This window comes from Melozone crissalis, unplaced genomic scaffold (assembly GCF_028551555.1).
Source record: "Melozone crissalis strain CALT ecotype California unplaced genomic scaffold, PUWL_Pcris_2 ptg000016l_1, whole genome shotgun sequence".
NCBI classification, from domain to species: Eukaryota; Metazoa; Chordata; class Aves; order Passeriformes; family Passerellidae; genus Melozone; species Melozone crissalis.
Genome location: NW_026535794.1, coordinates 56,914,997 through 56,933,192, shown reverse-complemented (window position 1 = coordinate 56,933,192; position 18,196 = coordinate 56,914,997). Strand labels below are relative to the sequence as shown.

General features: G+C 36.5%; 1 protein-coding gene across 3 annotated transcripts in view; it reads right to left on the bottom strand.

Moving 5' to 3' along the window:
* The window catches only part of ADCY1 (adenylate cyclase 1), a 149,771-nt gene that overhangs the window by 13,061 nt on the left and 118,514 nt on the right, over positions 1–18,196 (bottom strand). For 2 of the 3 annotated variants that reach the window (XM_054273247.1, XM_054273249.1), the window contains exons 9-14: positions 17,658–17,852; positions 15,783–15,880; positions 12,514–12,598; positions 8,729–8,818; positions 5,633–5,889; positions 4,903–5,029 (exon numbers count right to left, since the gene is read on the bottom strand). In XM_054273247.1, the coding sequence (XP_054129222.1) occupies positions 4,903–5,029; positions 5,633–5,889; positions 8,729–8,818; positions 12,514–12,598; positions 15,783–15,880; positions 17,658–17,852 (852 nt within the window). The remainder of the gene's footprint in view (positions 1–4,902; positions 5,030–5,632; positions 5,890–8,728; positions 8,819–12,513; positions 12,599–15,782; positions 15,881–17,657; positions 17,853–18,196) is intronic. The other variant, XM_054273248.1, reaches the window with a different exon arrangement.

The window sequence follows — 18,196 nt, the reverse complement described above, 5'->3', positions numbered from 1 at the left end:
ATTACAAGTGCTTGACTTACAGTGTTAGTGTGAGTCATATAGGAGGAAATGATTTTTAAAATCAGACCCCTTATTTGAAAAATATTGAATATCTAGGAATATCATTTGGGACTTCTAGGTTTGCAAATTCCAGCCTAGTCTTTCATAGATTCATGTGCAAAATTACTTTACTGGCTTTTGTTCCTTGTTCTTAGAGTGACTTTTGGCCTCACACTGATTTCAGTTAGAAAACACTTGATCAGTATCATATTCATCTCACAGAAATCATAGCTTATTTTTTGTTCCTCAATCACACACACAAATAATCTACTGTGATCCCAATGTGATTTTCTTTATCTAATTACAGTCAGTAGAAGACTGGAAAGTCAGATTCTCAGGCATTGTTGAGAAACCTCAGTCACATAAATCATTGATGAACCTGTTCTAATCTTTCTTGGTGTCCAATTTATATCTGAAATTTGGTATCCTGATCTATTACAAAGTCCACATAATTTCTCAGTATCCATTTCTATCTAAGTAGGAGAAAAACAGTCACCTCTTGCTTTTGTATAGTCTAACAATATTATTTAATGTGATTTTTTTTCCAGGTAGCTAAGTTTTGTTTTCCATGACGAAACTTAGGAAATAACCTTTTTTCTTCAGGTTAGACAGTCTGTTTAGCCTGCAGTTTATTCTGTATTTTAAAATTTCTTTACAAGTAGAAAGAGTTCTGAAAGAGAACTGATTTCATAAACAAATTCTTCAGGAATTGTTGCCTTTTAAAATAAATTCTCAGCTCCTATTCTAATTTGGGTAATAAGAAACAAACCTATTCTAGAGGTGAAATATCAGTAAACTTTAAATAGCAATTAAGTTTTGCAAGAAATATACCTGAAGCTTTTATTCAAACTATCTATTTCCTGTTTGTGAGCCGTTTTCTTGACACTTATTTCGCAGTTTAAATTTCACATGCTCTTTTCTTAAAATATCCTTCCCCTATTTGGTGGTATAACTCTGACTTACTGTTTTCTATAAACATGTGAAATGGCCTCTGGCATTTAGTTTGACTGCTGGAATTTAAATGTTTTAACAGGAAAAATAAAAAGGTTCTTCAGCTGAAAATCCAAACCAAGCTTGCAACTCCATTTTACATCACACTGGAACAAGGAAAATTTTATTCTGACAACAGCAAATAGATTTGGGAATCGAATTTATGATCTTAATAAAATATCCCTTCTGATCTTCCTTATCCATTCCTCTATTTTTTGAACAAGAAATTTTGTTGTTGCTCTCTTCCTAGGAGTGTTAAGGTTCTCATTTAACCTACCCATACAGTATGGGCAGAATACCTTCCTAAAGAACAATACTCTTTTGAGTCAAGGTGTGGAGATTTCTGCACTAATCAAAGGAATCAAGTAGGTAAGTGGAGTAATCAGTTTGATGCATTGTATGGGTAGTAATGTTGCTCAATCACTGGCAGCTGTTGTTCATTTCTGATGTGGAAATGTGTGATGAAATCTGCCTTGCCCAATTGTGGACCAAACTGTTCATTTTGGAAGAAATTATTGAAAAGATTCTCCGATACATCCATCATTATGTATTAACCACAACAAAAGTTTCAGAGTAAAGAGCATCTGTGACTAAGAAGTAGAGAATTGAACTCTTGAGTGAAGAGCTAATGGCTCAAATCAAGCTATCAGAGTCATGTCTGGGGTGGTGGCAAAATCATCTAAGAGCAGGGAAAGGCATTAATGATGCCACTGTTGCTAATGATAGGATGCTACATTTTCAACACACCTAACAAGTGTCTCTTCCCTTTTTGGATGCAAAACTGTTAACTACAATTTTGGATCTGAGAGGGTTCAGTTGCCAAAAATGAGATTGTGGTGAAAAGACTTGACCTAAAATTCAAGATAACAGTATGGAAAATATAAGGTGAAGTATGGTTGCTACTCCCTGGATGGAACACAGTCAGCACACCCAGTTTTCCATGCACAGTACAATCTAGGGGGAACTAAATGGAGAGTGGAGTGGAGTGGGATGGAGTGGAGTGGAGTGGGATGGAGTGGAGTGGAGTGGAGTGGAGTGGAGTGGAGTGGAGTGGAGTGGAGTGGAGTGGGACACTGCAACCAGGCTCTGTTGAAACCCTTGGAGAACACGGTACTTGGTGGTACTTTTTAGTTAATAAGCCACGCAGCAGCTGGAAGCCTAGGGAGATAAAGGAAGATGTCCTGCTATTGAATCAGCAGCTATGGCAGAATTACCCTCCTTGGATTGACATATATCCCTATCCCAAGGTTATGTCAGATGCTACACTGATGTTATCTGCCTCCAAGGCATGACCACCCCTCACTGAGTAATATGTATGACTAATGTCACTCAGGCTTTGCATAAATGTAAAGAAGAATTAAGAAAGGAGAGAAGACTCCATTGTAACTGCTGGGATTAGGTGGTAGGCTGAACCTCTCTTCTCCTCCATATGGACACCTAGGGGTAAGAAGTGTACTCTATGCATGCTGAATGATTATCTCTAGCGAGCTCTCACTGGGGATTAGAGCTTGTCTGTACATTGCTTTGAATACATTTTTGCAGTCAGATACTGTCACCAGCAACCCTAAACCCTCACGTTCTCACTACTGTTTTTTATTAATAGTGTTGTCTGCAAACACTCTGTGGATTCTTCAAGGGTGCTAGCAGCCAATGGCAGTGGGTTAAGGTGTGGAGACCCATAAGGTGGTCTCTCTTTTGGCATGTGACCCTGAACAAATGAGTTGAACTGCACTCCGATCTAGCAGACCACTCCGTGAAAGGTCCCCATGGCTGGAGGTGCTGGCAGACTGCTTAAGCAACAGGATCTCAGCTTTCCTGCGTCATGGTCAGACTAATCAAACACTAAGGGTTTGAGAAAATCTTCATTTTCACATGAAGAACTCCTAACATCATGGAAAGTCCTTGAATAATATCATGATAATTCTGTGATTCATGGTGGGTAATGATAGGAAACCCAAATTAGAGGAAAAATATGCTGACAGAAGAACAAGGAGAGTGCTATTACTTTTTTGTTCCATGAACTATTTGAGGCCAAGCACCTCCTAGCTAAAAGAGAGAGAGAGAGGAGTGCACTCTCTCCATGTGTTCCGGGAGAAATTTGTGCTGATAATGCTTAGGTGGGGCAGTGCAGTGTCCGGTGGACAATACTGAAATTTCATGTCTTATCTGCTCTTACTGTCCCTTGGAGAAAGTGCAGAATGGTTTTAACAATAGTGACGATGACTAGATACTTTTATATAACTTGTCTCTAAGAAAACAGAAAAAGTCCATATTTCTTCCTTTACCACTGTCCAAGTCCAGGTCTGGTCTTTCATTAGAAAACCACGCCATACTCCTGTACTCCAATTTTTTAAACTGTTTAATTGCTAATTAAAAGCTCAATTAAAAGTATGAATCTTTAATCAGTACTTCCATTAGGGATGCACAATTTGCCATGCAAGTTGCAGTTGCTGAAATGACGAAAAGTATTTAAGATGCTGGAACTCTCTATTGTTCCACTGAAAGGTCACAGGATAGCAGAACTGGTACATTACTGCACTGCTACTCTATTTCAGGGCTAGGAATAACATACAGAAGGTTTTGTATTAATGGATCAGATGGCACTCACATACTTCCACTGTGTGCCAACCCATATCAAATTAGAGACCATCCAACAAAGCAGGTGCTGAACTGAATTTCAAAATCAGGCAGTCTTTTTTTCCCTCTGCAAATTGTATTTGGCACCACAGCAAAGAGAAACTAGTATCACTTTATCCAAAACAACCTTCTGAGGCTGACATTCACAGCAGTTATCAATACTGCAGGTCATAGGACAAAACTTAAATTGAATGATCACACTCAGTTGAACTGTATGGAGTTGAGAGAAATTATAGAACAAGATAATCTTAAAGCATAAAAGAAGGGAACACAGTCTTGGACATCAAGTCAAACAAGAAACCCCCGCACAGCGTAAGTGCTACATGGAAAAACTTTTCAAGTAGAAGACAATAGAACTAAGTCATAACTGATTTCTCCATTTTATGTAATACAGTGGAGCCAGGGATATGTTCCAATCAACCAGTAACCCATGTGTTCCAGTCTTTATGTCATGTGTAAAAGCAGGCACTGTAATGATTTAAATGGTCCTCTTGACAAAATAATTAATGGGGTGAAGGTGAGAACAGGTGTGTAAGTTTGGAAAACCTCCAAATTCCACCAAATAAACTTACATATTCAACTTTCTCCTTCTCTTGGGAGCGAGTGTAAAACACTTTGGAGGTGGGAATTGGACTGCTGAGAGGTGTGACAGGAGATAGACATACCCTGATGACCATGTCATGGCTAATATAATTTCTATAGGTTTTTGCTCTGTCTATGATAGTTAGGAAATACATTTTCAAAAATGGTCTCTGCATTTGGTTTCTAAATAAATTTCTGATCTTCCTCTGGGAAAGAGTTCCACAGTTTCTTTATATAATACAGGTTTAAATATTTCCTTTTATCAGTTTTACCTGCTTCTTTTCAATTTACCTAAATATTGATTTACTCCTTTTTGTAATATAAGATAAAAATTCCCACGGATTCAATTTTTTTATCTCAAATTTATATTGTTAACAGGTTATTCCTAATGCATCTTAGATATAAATATATTATTTGACTAATCATATACTGGAGCAACTGCTAAGAATCAAAAAAAATCACTTCTCCAGGAAAAATGAATTGTGTAGATCTGTGGAAAGAAAGCTGTAAAATAATCTTTCACTGAGAACCCCAAAAGACATGAAACAATTTGTGTCTGAGTCCAAGTAATTTGTTCTGAAAGTATTTGAAAACCGATTTAAAAAGTCAGACAATATTTTGTGTTCATGGATACTATGAAGTCCTGTGATTTACCTGCACTGCCCAGAGGTAGTCCAGACGCAGTTTCAAGTCCACCTGTCTTGAATGCAGTGCTAAAGCACAAGAAAATAGCAAAATAGCTAGTATTGGTTCATAGCCACGCATGTAAAAGGAACCGCCCCTTAAAAAGAAGAAGAAAATAAATAGGTTATTCCAGGTCTAATACCTAACACTGCACATTTAATATCAGATCCATAGTTTAAAACACATGGGTACCTCCTAATCACTAGGCTCATCTGGGCAGGGAGATGGGTGAGAGTACATCTGATTGCTGCATCACACCAACATGCAATTCTTGAGGATTTTTAGATGCTATGCATTATTGTAATGTGCATGCATGTTTTTAAGTAGATAATATAAAAACATGGAAAAGCTCAAAAGCTTTATTGAAATTGCAATTGATTGAGGGCTGCTGAAATATGGCAGTTAAGTTTTTAACTATGTTTTTTGATTCCATACTATGGCTAGACTGCAGAGTGTTCAGCTGGGGTACATTAACATAAAACTACAGAACAATGGGGCAACAGTTGCTAGCTCCCAAAAGCTGCTCCCCTGTTGATGGATGTTACTAGATCCTACAATTGTTGGGGAAAGGATGACTGATGTGTTTCTTACGCTCTACTCCTAGGCAGCACTGAACACTAGAGGACAATTCAGAAATAAGTAGTCAATGTGTGACTATCTATAGAAAATTACCCATTGCTTAATTTTGCATGATACCTACCCCACTGCTTTTCTGTAACCACTGAGTTCCAGAATAAGTATGTACAAAATTGTAACAAAAAGCAGGAGAATAATTTTTGGCAAGGAAGATACACGTAGAAATATTGCCAAGGTGAGAGTCCCCACTACACAGGAAAGGAAAGCATAGTGGGCTGTGTCACATGGAAGTTCATTCATTGTTTTATTTGTTCCACCAGGAGAAATTATAACTATTGAGCTGCTGGAATTGGTATTCCAAACCCAAGGCATGCAGCCAACCTAGAAAAGACAGGAGAGGTGAGAAGGGAAAAATGTTAAATATGAAATAAACAAAAATGTAGTTGCTATGGAGGCTGACTGTAGTTCATTGCTAATTGGAAAAAATATGCCTGTGGAGTTCCCACTAAGCTCAATGCTGTATTAAAATCTCCTTTTCCTGTAATGCTCCACTGAGTTTTAGGGGAGAGACACAATTTGTTAATTAGATGCCAATAAGGGGCAACCAATTGAAGTGTGGGCTGAGTTGAATAGTTTCCCTCTCATTGCTCAAACCTAAGAGATTCTCAAGCCAGGATATTCCTGCAAAATTAAGGGACTTCAGTTAACATTTTATTTGGTCATGCAGGTGAAAAAGGTTCTTTTACAGAGTACAGAGATAAATTATTGTTTTACTGACTATGTAAATCACATAAACTTCAATTACTTAAATACAAAATAAAATATTTTATTGAGTGAAAAACTAAACATAACATCTTTTCCCATGTCACAGCTACTTCTGCTGTAACATATGTTTCAAATACAAGCACTCATCTTTAATTACCCCTGTTATTTCATTATCCAAAGAGTTCCATTTCCTTCTTATACTGGGAAATAATTTTTTTTCATATATCTCATGGGAAATTTGGGGAAATCTAACCTGCTTTTCCTAAAGACAATGTCATGTACAAATCTCAAAGCTGTTACCCAAGGAAGAGAGGAATTTCTGGAAAATAGTGCAAGTCCCTAGAGCTCCAGTTTTAACTGCAGTCCAACCTTCACCCCTTACAAAGGAAAAGGATAAGAGTTAGTATAAGTAGGGGAGAGTGGAATTGTAGTGTGAAATTGATCTAACAGGCACCATCACATAAGCTCTGCCCTGTACTTAAACATCTCTTTTGAAGTGCATTATAAGACCTTTTTATTTCATCTCGACCACTGAGAATGAAATTTTATAGCATGTTGTAAAGTAACTGACATCCTGAAGGATGATTAAGCCATGTATTTTAGAAGGGGTTGTATTAACTTAAAAAGACGAGACATAATACATAAACAAATGTGAGTTAAACTCATAATAGGTAACACTATGAAATGAGATTGGGAAAGTGAAATGAAAAATCCCTTTTAATAGGATTTTGTTCAATATCCTTAAAAATGCTTTCATAAAATTATCCAAAAACATACACATGCATGAGGGCTTCATCAGTAATCTGGAATCCACTCAGGAAAATATCATCTGTTATACAAGCAGTAGTGCAACGTCAACACCTAGCTCTTCTGACAGATGACAATTCTAGAGGCATTACTTTGCAGGAACTAATAATTTCTACTGATTAAACATTTCTACCTAGGTTATAAGTTATTTTTGTTGAGGAATGAATTATGTTCTAAGTTGTAACTGAATGACCATTCCCTTATTGGAGGTCAGAACTTCTGAACTCTAATTTGTCTTCCACTGTTGTTCAGCACTGCCTTAGGGCTTATGATGTCTATTTCTCATTCTCACTACCTTTAAGAGGCAGCAATGGTGCTTGTTTCATTTGGTCAAAGTAAGGGTCAGATCTATGGAGGCTGATTCACAAAGGTTTTAGCTGTCACAACTTTCATCTCAATTCCAAAGTCAGATACACAGAATTTGCTGAGAAGCTAGCCTGGAATCACTGCAAAGCTCTATGCATTTTGTGCTCCTATCCGCCTTAGGAAGGATATATGCATCTGTGTGCTATTAGGGCTGTGTGTTACGCACACAGATGATGTTCAGGAATTCCCAGAAATGTCTCAACATCAGCAATTCTTGGTTCCTCTCAGGACATTGGAATCCACAGAAAAGGGACCGTGTGCCCAGTCAGTTCATGGGGATAAGCCAGTTAGTATGTTCTCAGGGCAGGTCCAGGGACAAGTGAATACACAAAAAACAAAGTATGGGGCTCGGCATCTCAGCACTGAAGCTCATGTCTTCTTAATGGTCAGAACACATTGTCAAATTCCTGCAGAGAAGCATAATTTGGAATATCTGCCTCCTCAGCATTTCCAGTTGTGTTTCATGTGCTATTTTTATGTGGATCCTTTCCTTTGAGTACTCTAACATGTTTAATGCATTAGCATTAGCAGCCAAAATGCTAAAGATGAGCGCTAGGAATTGGTCAAGGCAACTGACTGACAAATACTTAGGAGGAAGTTTGAAGACCATTTTAATTGAAGTTGACCATGTTGAACTCTCTGCTATTCTACAGTAAAGGAAGCTCAATTTTCAGAAGTATTGAGCACATTCACTTCAAATAACAAGCTTTTTAGAAATTAGCTATGAATGGATCATATCAGGAGCACAATGTAAGCACCTCTTCTCGTTACACAAAACTGTCAATATTTTAAGATCTCTCTATCTTTTCTGATCTGCCTGGACTAAAAATATCCCCATTATTACACAGAGGTATCTTCTATAAGGTGTCACATAGAAATAGTAATCTTGTTTTGACGCCATGCCTTGTCTGTCCCAAAATATTAGCCATTGAACTAGTAAGCAAGTTGAACATTTAAAAAAGCTTTTCCCATAAAGTACATGACATCAGGAGTCTACATAATGCTAAAGTTTGAAATACAAATTTATATTGGTTTTGAATAGGTATTATCTGTGTAATTTGCTAATGGCTTTGCCATTCCTAATTCAATACACTGTCTCAGGCCAATGAAAATCCCAATTGCAGCAAAGGGGTTTAATTTTGAAGAAGCATGCTCTGCAAATATGAAAAATAAAACAAATAGGAATTCATCAGATGAGAATATGGTATGTATTTAAGGGATCTCACAAGTATGTTCTTTAAACACAACGCTTATTTAAGTGAAACTTGATTTAAATACTCACCACACAGCCTTGAGCCACAGAGTATATTAAGATCACAATAAAAATACACAAAATGGTACGAATTTGTATTGTCAGGCACCCTGGAAAACACTAAAAAAGAAAAAAAAAAGTATATTTAAAGTATTTTTAAAGTGGGGTTGTTATTTTTTAGTAGTCTATAAAGAGAAGTGAATAAGGGATACAGAAATTTCACCTGTACTGCAAATTATGAAATTGCAGTTATTGTTGTGGAGTAACTGTAAGTGTGTAGGTGTATTTTAATGTTAATTACAGTTTTGGGGATAATAAATGTAAAATTACTATTGCTATATATTATTTCTCACTATGATTAAAACTTAGAAATTTTTAGTTGTATGTCTACTCATGATGCAAATAATATTCTAGGATGGCATTTGATTTTGCTCTGGTGGGGAAAGTACCCGGCGCAACTTTTGCGTTGCAAATTTTCAGCCTCTTTTGCCTTGCAAATTGTGATCCAAGAGAACATACTGTGATAGCATAGAATTTTGGAATGGTATATGTGTCTTCTGCTATAATAGGCAGGTTAAATGCCAGAGTAGTTTTAATTATTGTGACTCATAAAAATATTGAATTTTTCAGAAACAGCAGTCGACAACAAAAATATCTGGTGAAATGGAGTCTTGAACACATTTTGTTTATCTCCACTTTTAGCCTGATTCCATTTGTCACACTATTAAGTGTAAGTTCTTGCTGCTATGAAGCCTGTGGCAGAATGTGAGAGAGGAAGGGTAAGTCTGTCAGGCTGTGCACTTTGGGCCTGTTCCAGTCAGTCTGATCAACTCTGCTTCCAGGTAAAGCTGCTTTCCTTCCTTCCCTCTTGCACTAAGAACATTTGGGGCTTCTATTATCTACTAGATGTATCTTTCAGACCACAGGACTTCTTCTAGTGACTTCAAGGGTCAAGGATACAATCCAAGAAACAGTCAGATTTAAAGTGGGGACTATCCTATGTCCTTTAAAAGGAGGAAGCTCAGAATTATCAAGGTTGAATTTCACTAAAGGTTAAATGGAGCAAGCAAACACCTGATTTTTGGATGAAAGTCAACAGTTTTGAAGATAAGCTGTTCATTTCACCAGCCTCAAAAACATAGCTTCCAGCAGGCAGCCTAGCAGTCAGAGAAAGACTACTGTAGCCTTCAGAATACAGCAATTACAGGAAAAAAAAAAGTAAGCATGAATCTACAAATATATTCTGGCTTCAATATAGGTTAAGTCCATGTAAACATAGGTGTGGAGCAATCAACATATTGGTAGTAGATTTGTATTACAAATCTGAGTTAATTTTCTACACCAGTGTAAGTACTAGCATCAATAAAATAGATTGGGATACCTGAGGTATATCACCTTTAATAAAACTGAGCATATTGAAGAAAAAATACCTCAGATTATAGGAATCTGAGATTGAAAAGCTGTGTTTCAAGGGAGATAGAGCAATGTCCAAAATTACACTATGAAAAAAGACTATTTCTGCATTTGTTCATCACTATCATACAGTTCTGATTGGAAAGGACTTCAGGGGGCTCAAAAGTACTGTCTGCCTTGAACCTCAGAGTCTCAGGGCAATTTTTGCAGAGTTGGTTACTCCTCCTGTGTCATTGCACAGCATTGTTTCTTCTCAGGACCTGGACTTTGCATTATACATTCTATAGTTATAAGATTCCTGTTTGCCCATTCTGTTAACCTATCTAGGATCCACTCAATAATCATCCTGCCAGCTGTTCTCACAAAGTTGTATTCATTTGAAAACATGACATGAGTATTTGCCATGTCCTCCTCCAGGCTGTTGATAAAAATGCCTGACAGGACAGGATCCAGGATAAACTCCTGTAGTATCCCACTTACGCTGGTTTCAAGGTTACCATAAAGTGCTATGCTCTGAATGTGATTATCCCCATAGTATTTTACCCATCAAACTGTCCACTTAACTAGACCAGAATCCTATATCCAAGTGAGGTGGAACATATGTGGTTTTATCCATATAAATAAAATACAAAATAATTTTGCTTGAAGAAAAAATGTTTATTCCATTAATTAAGTTTGCAACCAAATAAGCTGTCTATTGTTTATTAAAGAGATAATACCCATGGTTTGAAGATAATGCTGGATGGTTAATAGGGATAAAGAAAAATATGGATTCAAAGATCACGTCCTGACACATTGCACAGACAATTTTTTTGGTCTATGTAGCACATACATGTTTTAAATGTCGACATGCTAGGCTATTGGGTTAAAATGGAAAACAGACCTCTAAAAGACAAGGTATGAGACATGTCTAAATTAAAATTCTGACACTATTAAGATTTATACTTCTGACTTTACCTCATTCTAAATTGTATTGGCACTTTTATGATAGCATAGAATTTTGGGCTTCATTTTCTTTGTTTTATTTGTGAAATTTTTTATTAACTAAATAAGTAGTGTCAAATTACCAAAATGTTAGGTAACGGGTGCAGTAAAAATATTATGAAAGTAGTTTTATGAGTGAGGTGTTTAATGCTAAAGCATGGAGAAGCTGAGTCACTTGTGCAGTGTAAAACTGATTAAAATAGGGGAATGATTGTTTTACAATTGTATATCTATTATCCACATTATATTAATTCTAATTATTATAAGACTTTTTTTTTGCCATAAAGTTTTAAATTGTGATATTCTAAGGTTTTATATTTCTTTATTTTTCTAATGCTGAATTTGATCCTGTATAGTATTGAATCTCTGGAGGAACCTGGAATAAATACAAATTTTCTTGACTGACAAAACAGATGGAGTACTTCTTATGTTTGCACTAGCCCCAGGTAAATTGTATAAAGAGAAGTAAATTGCTACAAATTTAATCTGTATTTCTATGATCTATACAGAGAACAGATGATAAACTACTCTGCCCTAATAAAAAAAAGAGATCATCAAAGTTACTTGCAAATAATTTTTTAAATTCATGAATAAGGTTCTTTTCAGCACCTGATACTTGGCTAATATACTATTTATGTTCCCATGAAAACACATGTTTTTCTTCTGCCAAAGGGCACTTTTTAAAACTAAAATTAGTGTGTCCAAATCAGAAAAGCTCATTAAATGAGTAGGTGTTTTTTCCTGATATTTGTGTGAAAAGACTAAATTTATATTAATCAAGTAGAGATTTCTTTCATCAGAAAATTAGCCTGTAGATGTTGTATTCTGGTCTGGCAGACCTATTTCTCTCCTAAAACAACCAAATGTCCTTCTGCATCATTACTGTTGTGAAAATATAATGCAGGAGAATTAATCATTACTTAAGGTCTTGAAAAGGCCAAGGATTGTGTGTGCAAAACATTGTGCTTTACCATCAAAACAGCTGCTGTTTTGGCAGGAAAAATTTTGAAAACAGAGGGGATGTTAGCAGGACTTTATATCCAGACCAGCTGGAATGAAAGTGAGAACTATTGTGCTGTGTAGTCAGAAAGGAGTAAAAGTCAGGTTAAAGCAGTTGATTTAAACACAGTATTTAGTCCTAGGTGCTCAGGGAAGATATAGCAAAAAACAAAGTGTAGAATTAATGGCACTGAATGCTACACTGCTGTAACTAACAATTACTCATGTAAAAAGTCTACTTTCAGATTATGGTCTTTGGTTTTCAAGTATCTAATATATTACTTAATAAGGAACTTTAAACACATAAATTTCAGACTCTCTGAATCTGTGAAGCATACACTGATGGCTTCATATTCCAAAGAACAAACATATCATGGACACCAAAGGGAAGAATAGTCACAAAATCTTAAATCACTTACTTGTACTCGTGTGACATGTAGGTACATAATACAAGCCACTAGGAAGCATATGCAAAACACCAGAAGAACAAGAACTACGGTACTCCTAGAATCAAAACACAATAGAAGTAATGCAATGCAACTCAGTAACACATGAGGACAACCTACAGTTAGGGGTCCTTCTAAAACAGTATTTATAAATGGTGGAGGATGTCCTCCTCAACCCTGATGTTATACTAACCATCATAAGTGCAAATTAAGCAGTGATGTCCACTGGTCTCAAGACTATGAAATTAGTAAATGCTCTTTTAAATGGTCCCCGCTCTGATGTCAGAAGGAAGATCAAAGAACCTCAAAAATTCAAATGTATGGTAGTCAAGAGAGACACTTTCTAATTGTAGGTTAGTGCAGAATATTCAGCATGATGAGTCTTCCAAGGAGAATGTGTAACTCAATTACTTGACCTTGGCAGTGGTGTTAATAGTTACCAGATACTTTTTCTGTCTCATTCCTCTTTCTCAAAGATTCAGAAATCAATGATCATATAATTTAGACACTTAGGAAGTCAAATAAAATCAGAGAAATCTGCCTTTTAATGAAACAGAAAAACTCCCTCATTTTGAGTCTTCCTCAATGGTTAGACAAATCTTATGCTTCAAAAAGATGATTTAATAATTCTTAAATTTTAAATCTTCCCTCTTCTGATCTATCAAAATAGGCTTGTTCTGAATGAGAAGAGGGGTGCAAACCAAGATCTTTCTACAGAAAACTTCTTTTGGAAAAGTACCTTATGGATGTGAGCAAGCTGACAGAAATTAGTCCACCAGTGTGGGTGCGTTTGATTTCTGCTCAGGGACAGCCTGGCCCCATGCCAGGGCTGTATGACAGCAGCATAACATGATCTTCACACCTTTTTTCTAACTTGTGAGGATAAACCAGTCAGTCCAGAAGCCACGTGAACAATGGATTCAGGCAGTTATGTATCTGTGCTCTTAACGATTACTGGAAAAAGATTGTTTTTTAACAGCAGAAGTGTGAAGTTCTCCTGTAGAGTTTCTAACTATTTGACTTTGATTTCAAATTAATGTAACAGTCTGTACTGATACAGGAACTGGGAGAATTGTGTGGTGTACTCTGTGTACCCAGAATGGGAAGGTGACTCTGGCTGCTTTTAGTGTGGACTCTGAATACAAGTATTAATCAAGGTAGGATCTCATGCCTTTAGAGATTTCCCTTGTATCCAGGATGCTAGAAATGAATGCAGGGGACATGCAACAACATCTCGTAACATAGCCATAGCTGACAACTGACAGTAGTGCTGAGTGGCACCCTGACAGACATTCGGGTTGGCATCTAAAAAGGGCTACATTGCTTTTTTGAAAAGGAAACACAGAATCGGACATTAGAAGGGTTCCTAGTCAGGGCTTTTAGTGGCTACACTCTCTATGTGCCTCCATAATTGGACAACTTAGGTTGACAGGAACGTAGCCTTATTTTGACCACCTCCATCTGGGAATAGAAAATGTGTCTTTAGTTGAGAATCTGTTTTGCTCAAAAGATGATAAGAATTGTGAGAATAGCAAGTCTATTGATTTCTGTATATCTATGCAGTAATTGACTTTCCTACAACATTTTCTTGTCTAGATGACCATTCTCCTCCTTGAAATATATATATATATATATATATATATATATATATATTTATATAAAACTTCTCCCATTAGGGTAGCATATTACAAGCCTTGTATTAGCTTTTGCATTCTCTTGCCACGCGTATAACTACTTTGGCAATCTAAATAGCAGCTTAAAGCTCCAAACTCGGGAAAGAGGGGCATCTTTTTCCTATACTTCCAAAGTTTTAATTTAGCTCATGTGTGCATCTGTGTCACAGCAAGGGAAGAGCCGAAGAAGATTTTGGCTATATGAAGCCACCACTCAGGCACTGGAAGAAAGAACTTAGGAGCATTCAGTGGGTGGCTTTTTTAACCAACCCATTCCATCTTCATTACCTTCTGTGGTGATATTCTTCTGGAGCTTGTGTGTCTGTCAGATCACTACTTAAACTGACGCTCTGCCCATCTGTTTTAAAGTGACACTAGTTTTTCGAAAGGCTACTATATGGTTCTTAGAAATTCAGTCTAGATTCAACTACACTAATACACTTTGTTTCTCCTTGTTCAAAACTGCTATGCACTGCAGCTGTGGCTTATTGAAGAAGAAGGTGAAAGACTTCTTAATCATGCTCCAATTAGTCAGCAGAGTCATTAGTCTGGAAATGGTGTAAATGATGACTAAGTTACTTTGAATTCTTTAGATGAAAGATACTATATTACAAATTAGTGTTTCTATGTTATTAATATGAATAAACTGTTTTTCAATCTTTCAACTAAAAATAATAGAATATAGAAGTATTATTCTAACTGGGGACTTGTGAATAGAAAGGACCATAATTTAAATGGAATTTTCAAAAGCATTACCCTATAGCTAGTTCTATTCCCCCTGAAGTAGTTATAAAAGTGAGTAAATTTTATTGTTAATGCTTTGATATTCTAATCTGAAAAAAGTTCATTATTCATAATTTTTATACCTTATAGACAATTCTATCTACCTCTAGATTTGAAAGGGGTGTAATTATTTTTTATTTAGTAAGCACTCACATAGAACTGACAATATCTGAGGTAATCACTAATTAATCACTCAACAATAGGCATAGGACACCTCCCAAACCCACCACTTGGTTATGTTTACTTAAGTACAGTCAAGGCTGGACTAAAAGTTATATATGCATGGTCAAAATACACACTAGACAGTTTATGTAGGGATAGTGTTGATACCAAAATCTTCAATGAATGTTATAAATGCAGGCCTCAATGCAGCTGGATGGGTACTTTCAGTAGTTCCCATTAAACTCTGCAGGGTTTTATCTCTGTTGCTATCAATACCAGTACTTAATCCAAAGTAGCACAAGCACATTTAGAAAAGCTGCCATAACACCTTTGTTTGTAATGCAGAAATACTTCAAATAAGTTTAAAATAACCACTACATTTTAAATAAACACTGAAATGTATCTTTTTCCCCTGAGTGCACACTACTACAAAATAAAAAAATATAGTGAAAAGTATCTCCTGTAAACAAATTAAAGATATAACAATTAGACTGAAGGGTATACTAACAGAGAATCTCCCATGTGAAGTCCCCATTCCAGTTCCAAAGACTTTAATTTTTGACCTCTGCAGGAGGTCTGAGGATGTTCCACTTTGAGTTATGATGGCAAAAGACAGAAACTTACTGTGGTATTATTAGAAGGTAGACAAGGCCAAATAAGGCAGCTAGAATTAGTGAGAGAACTACAGCACTGGTGAAGTACTCATCCTGAAGCTGGTGGTACTGTTAAAGAAAGGAAGAAGTGAAGACAGTAAATATTTCATGTATACCCGGACATCCACTCTTGTCCATTCCCAGTAAGAAAGAACTGTATCCTAAAATAAAACAAGCCCCTACTTAGTTAAAAACATGATGGCTTAATTTGCACTGAAAAAACAGATGAGGGAAGTCTACATAAGATTTTCCTTGACAGACTTCTCTTTCACCTTGTAACTAGTCAAAACGGGTTTAGGCTCAGATATAAGTTCATCTTTTTGAGAAAAAAAATCAGCCACTTTGAACCAGAAGTGGGTGGCCCTCCCTCTGTTTACTCATCATGATAAAAGGCCATAGACTCCTTGCTGCTGCTTTCAAGAAGTTCTTTCACCTCAGCTGCTCAAGGACAGGACTCTAATGAGTGGACTTGGAGGCAGCTGCTAATGAGATACATGGGCTCAGTTTGGGGCAGCTACTGTTCCTGATTCCACTAAGCTACAGTATTAATGAGAGAAAGCTTTCCAGGGGTTGAAAAACAAAAGTGTTTTCTCAGAAAGACCCAAAGTTCAATGTCATTTACACCAGAAGACTTTTTATTTTGAAACAAAAAAAGTTATAGCCTAATAATAAATTACTTTGGAAACTTGAACCCAAAATTTATACTTTAAACCTTAAAAAATTTGGATCCAATATGGCACACAGCCTTCTAACTTGAAGCAGTAGTGACCTGAAATCTTAGACTATATTGTGACTTACAGTGGAAAAATAAATATTACTGCAATTAATGAAAACCATACTACTTTTGTTTTTTCAAACACATAAAGTAAAGGCTGTAGATACAAATAATTTGTATTCACAAAAAATACTCCTTCAAGGTAGGAACAATTGTTTACTGATATGCATGTTTGTATGGTCCCTGTAAATCCCCTGCTTTCAGCACAGCCACACTGGTATAATATTGCAACCTTGTCCCGAGATTTAATGTTTGGGGTTTTTTTGTTTTTTTGGTTTTTTTTTAATATTTTCTAGAATTTCTGGATCAATACTTACCAGGTTACCTATACATCTTCTTGTGAATACCACTTCTCCAAAGCAGATGAGTGAGTAGGCAGACACATTGCAATGAGACAACATTAAACAAGTGACTCAGACAGTTTGGAGAAGGAAAAGAAGGACCAAAACACAGGATAGATAACATTGTGTAGGATCCTGACAAGTAGGACAATACCTATCGTGGCAATGATGCCCTGAACAGGGAATAGTGAGCACTGACTCCATGATTGCACAAGGCTGATCAATTGCTTTATTATGCTATACTATATTATACTATACTCTTAGAAACTTGTAACCCTTACAGACTGTCCAATACAGCTTATCCTAATTAGTCAATCAATCCAAACACAGTGTCCAATTAAGACATCACCCTTTGGTAAACAGTCTCCATAACACATTTCACATGTGCACAACAGGTGCAGCAAATGGAGATAAGAACTGTTTCTCATTCTCTTCTCTGAACTTTCTCACAGCTTTTCACAGCTTCCCAGGAAAATCCTGGGTGAGAACTATGTCTCTCTCTGTTCAGAAGATACGTGATTACCACAAATACCAATCTTTCTTTTTATCCCCTTCAAGTGTTTCCATAGAAGGTAGAAATAATGTCACCCTCTTAACCGAGAAATAGTCCAGTGGAGTATTTGAAGATAGTGCATAGAATTTAAACATTGCATGAAACCCCAACAAAAACCCCAGTGCTAATTGGCTTATGGTCAGTGAAATCAGTAAAAATAATTTTAAACTCCCTTACTTTATTTTCACGCTCAATTTGCTTATACTTCAGGGTAATGAAGTTCAAGTCAGCCATCTCAGACTCAGTTTGCCGGGCCTCTATCAAGCGGCTGATGTATCTGTTCACTCGAGTTCCTGGAGTGCTGTATACAATATTGTTAGAAAAAGAGGAGCGATTCCTGAGTTTTTCAGAGGCTGTCCTTAATGCTCTCCTCTGTAATATGGATGAAGAAAGAAGCACAGATTTTATTAGCACTGAGATTATGCATTGCTGTTCATATTACTTCAAGCTCACAGAGAGGACGGGGAATTCATTAAGCAAGCAACTACAAAAGACAGAGTTCTTATCTCTGTGTGAATGTCACCTTTTAAAAATTCCTTACCTGAAATCCTGATGTCATTCAAAGCAAAGAGAAAACGCCCAATTCATTCCAAGATTCTAATCCGGAAATTCTTTTCACATATGGCCCTGACACTCCTCTGCCACTGAGGGAATTATCAGTTTGTACCCAGTAGAGTTATTTTACCTTGCAAAATGGTTTTATATTGGTTTGTTTT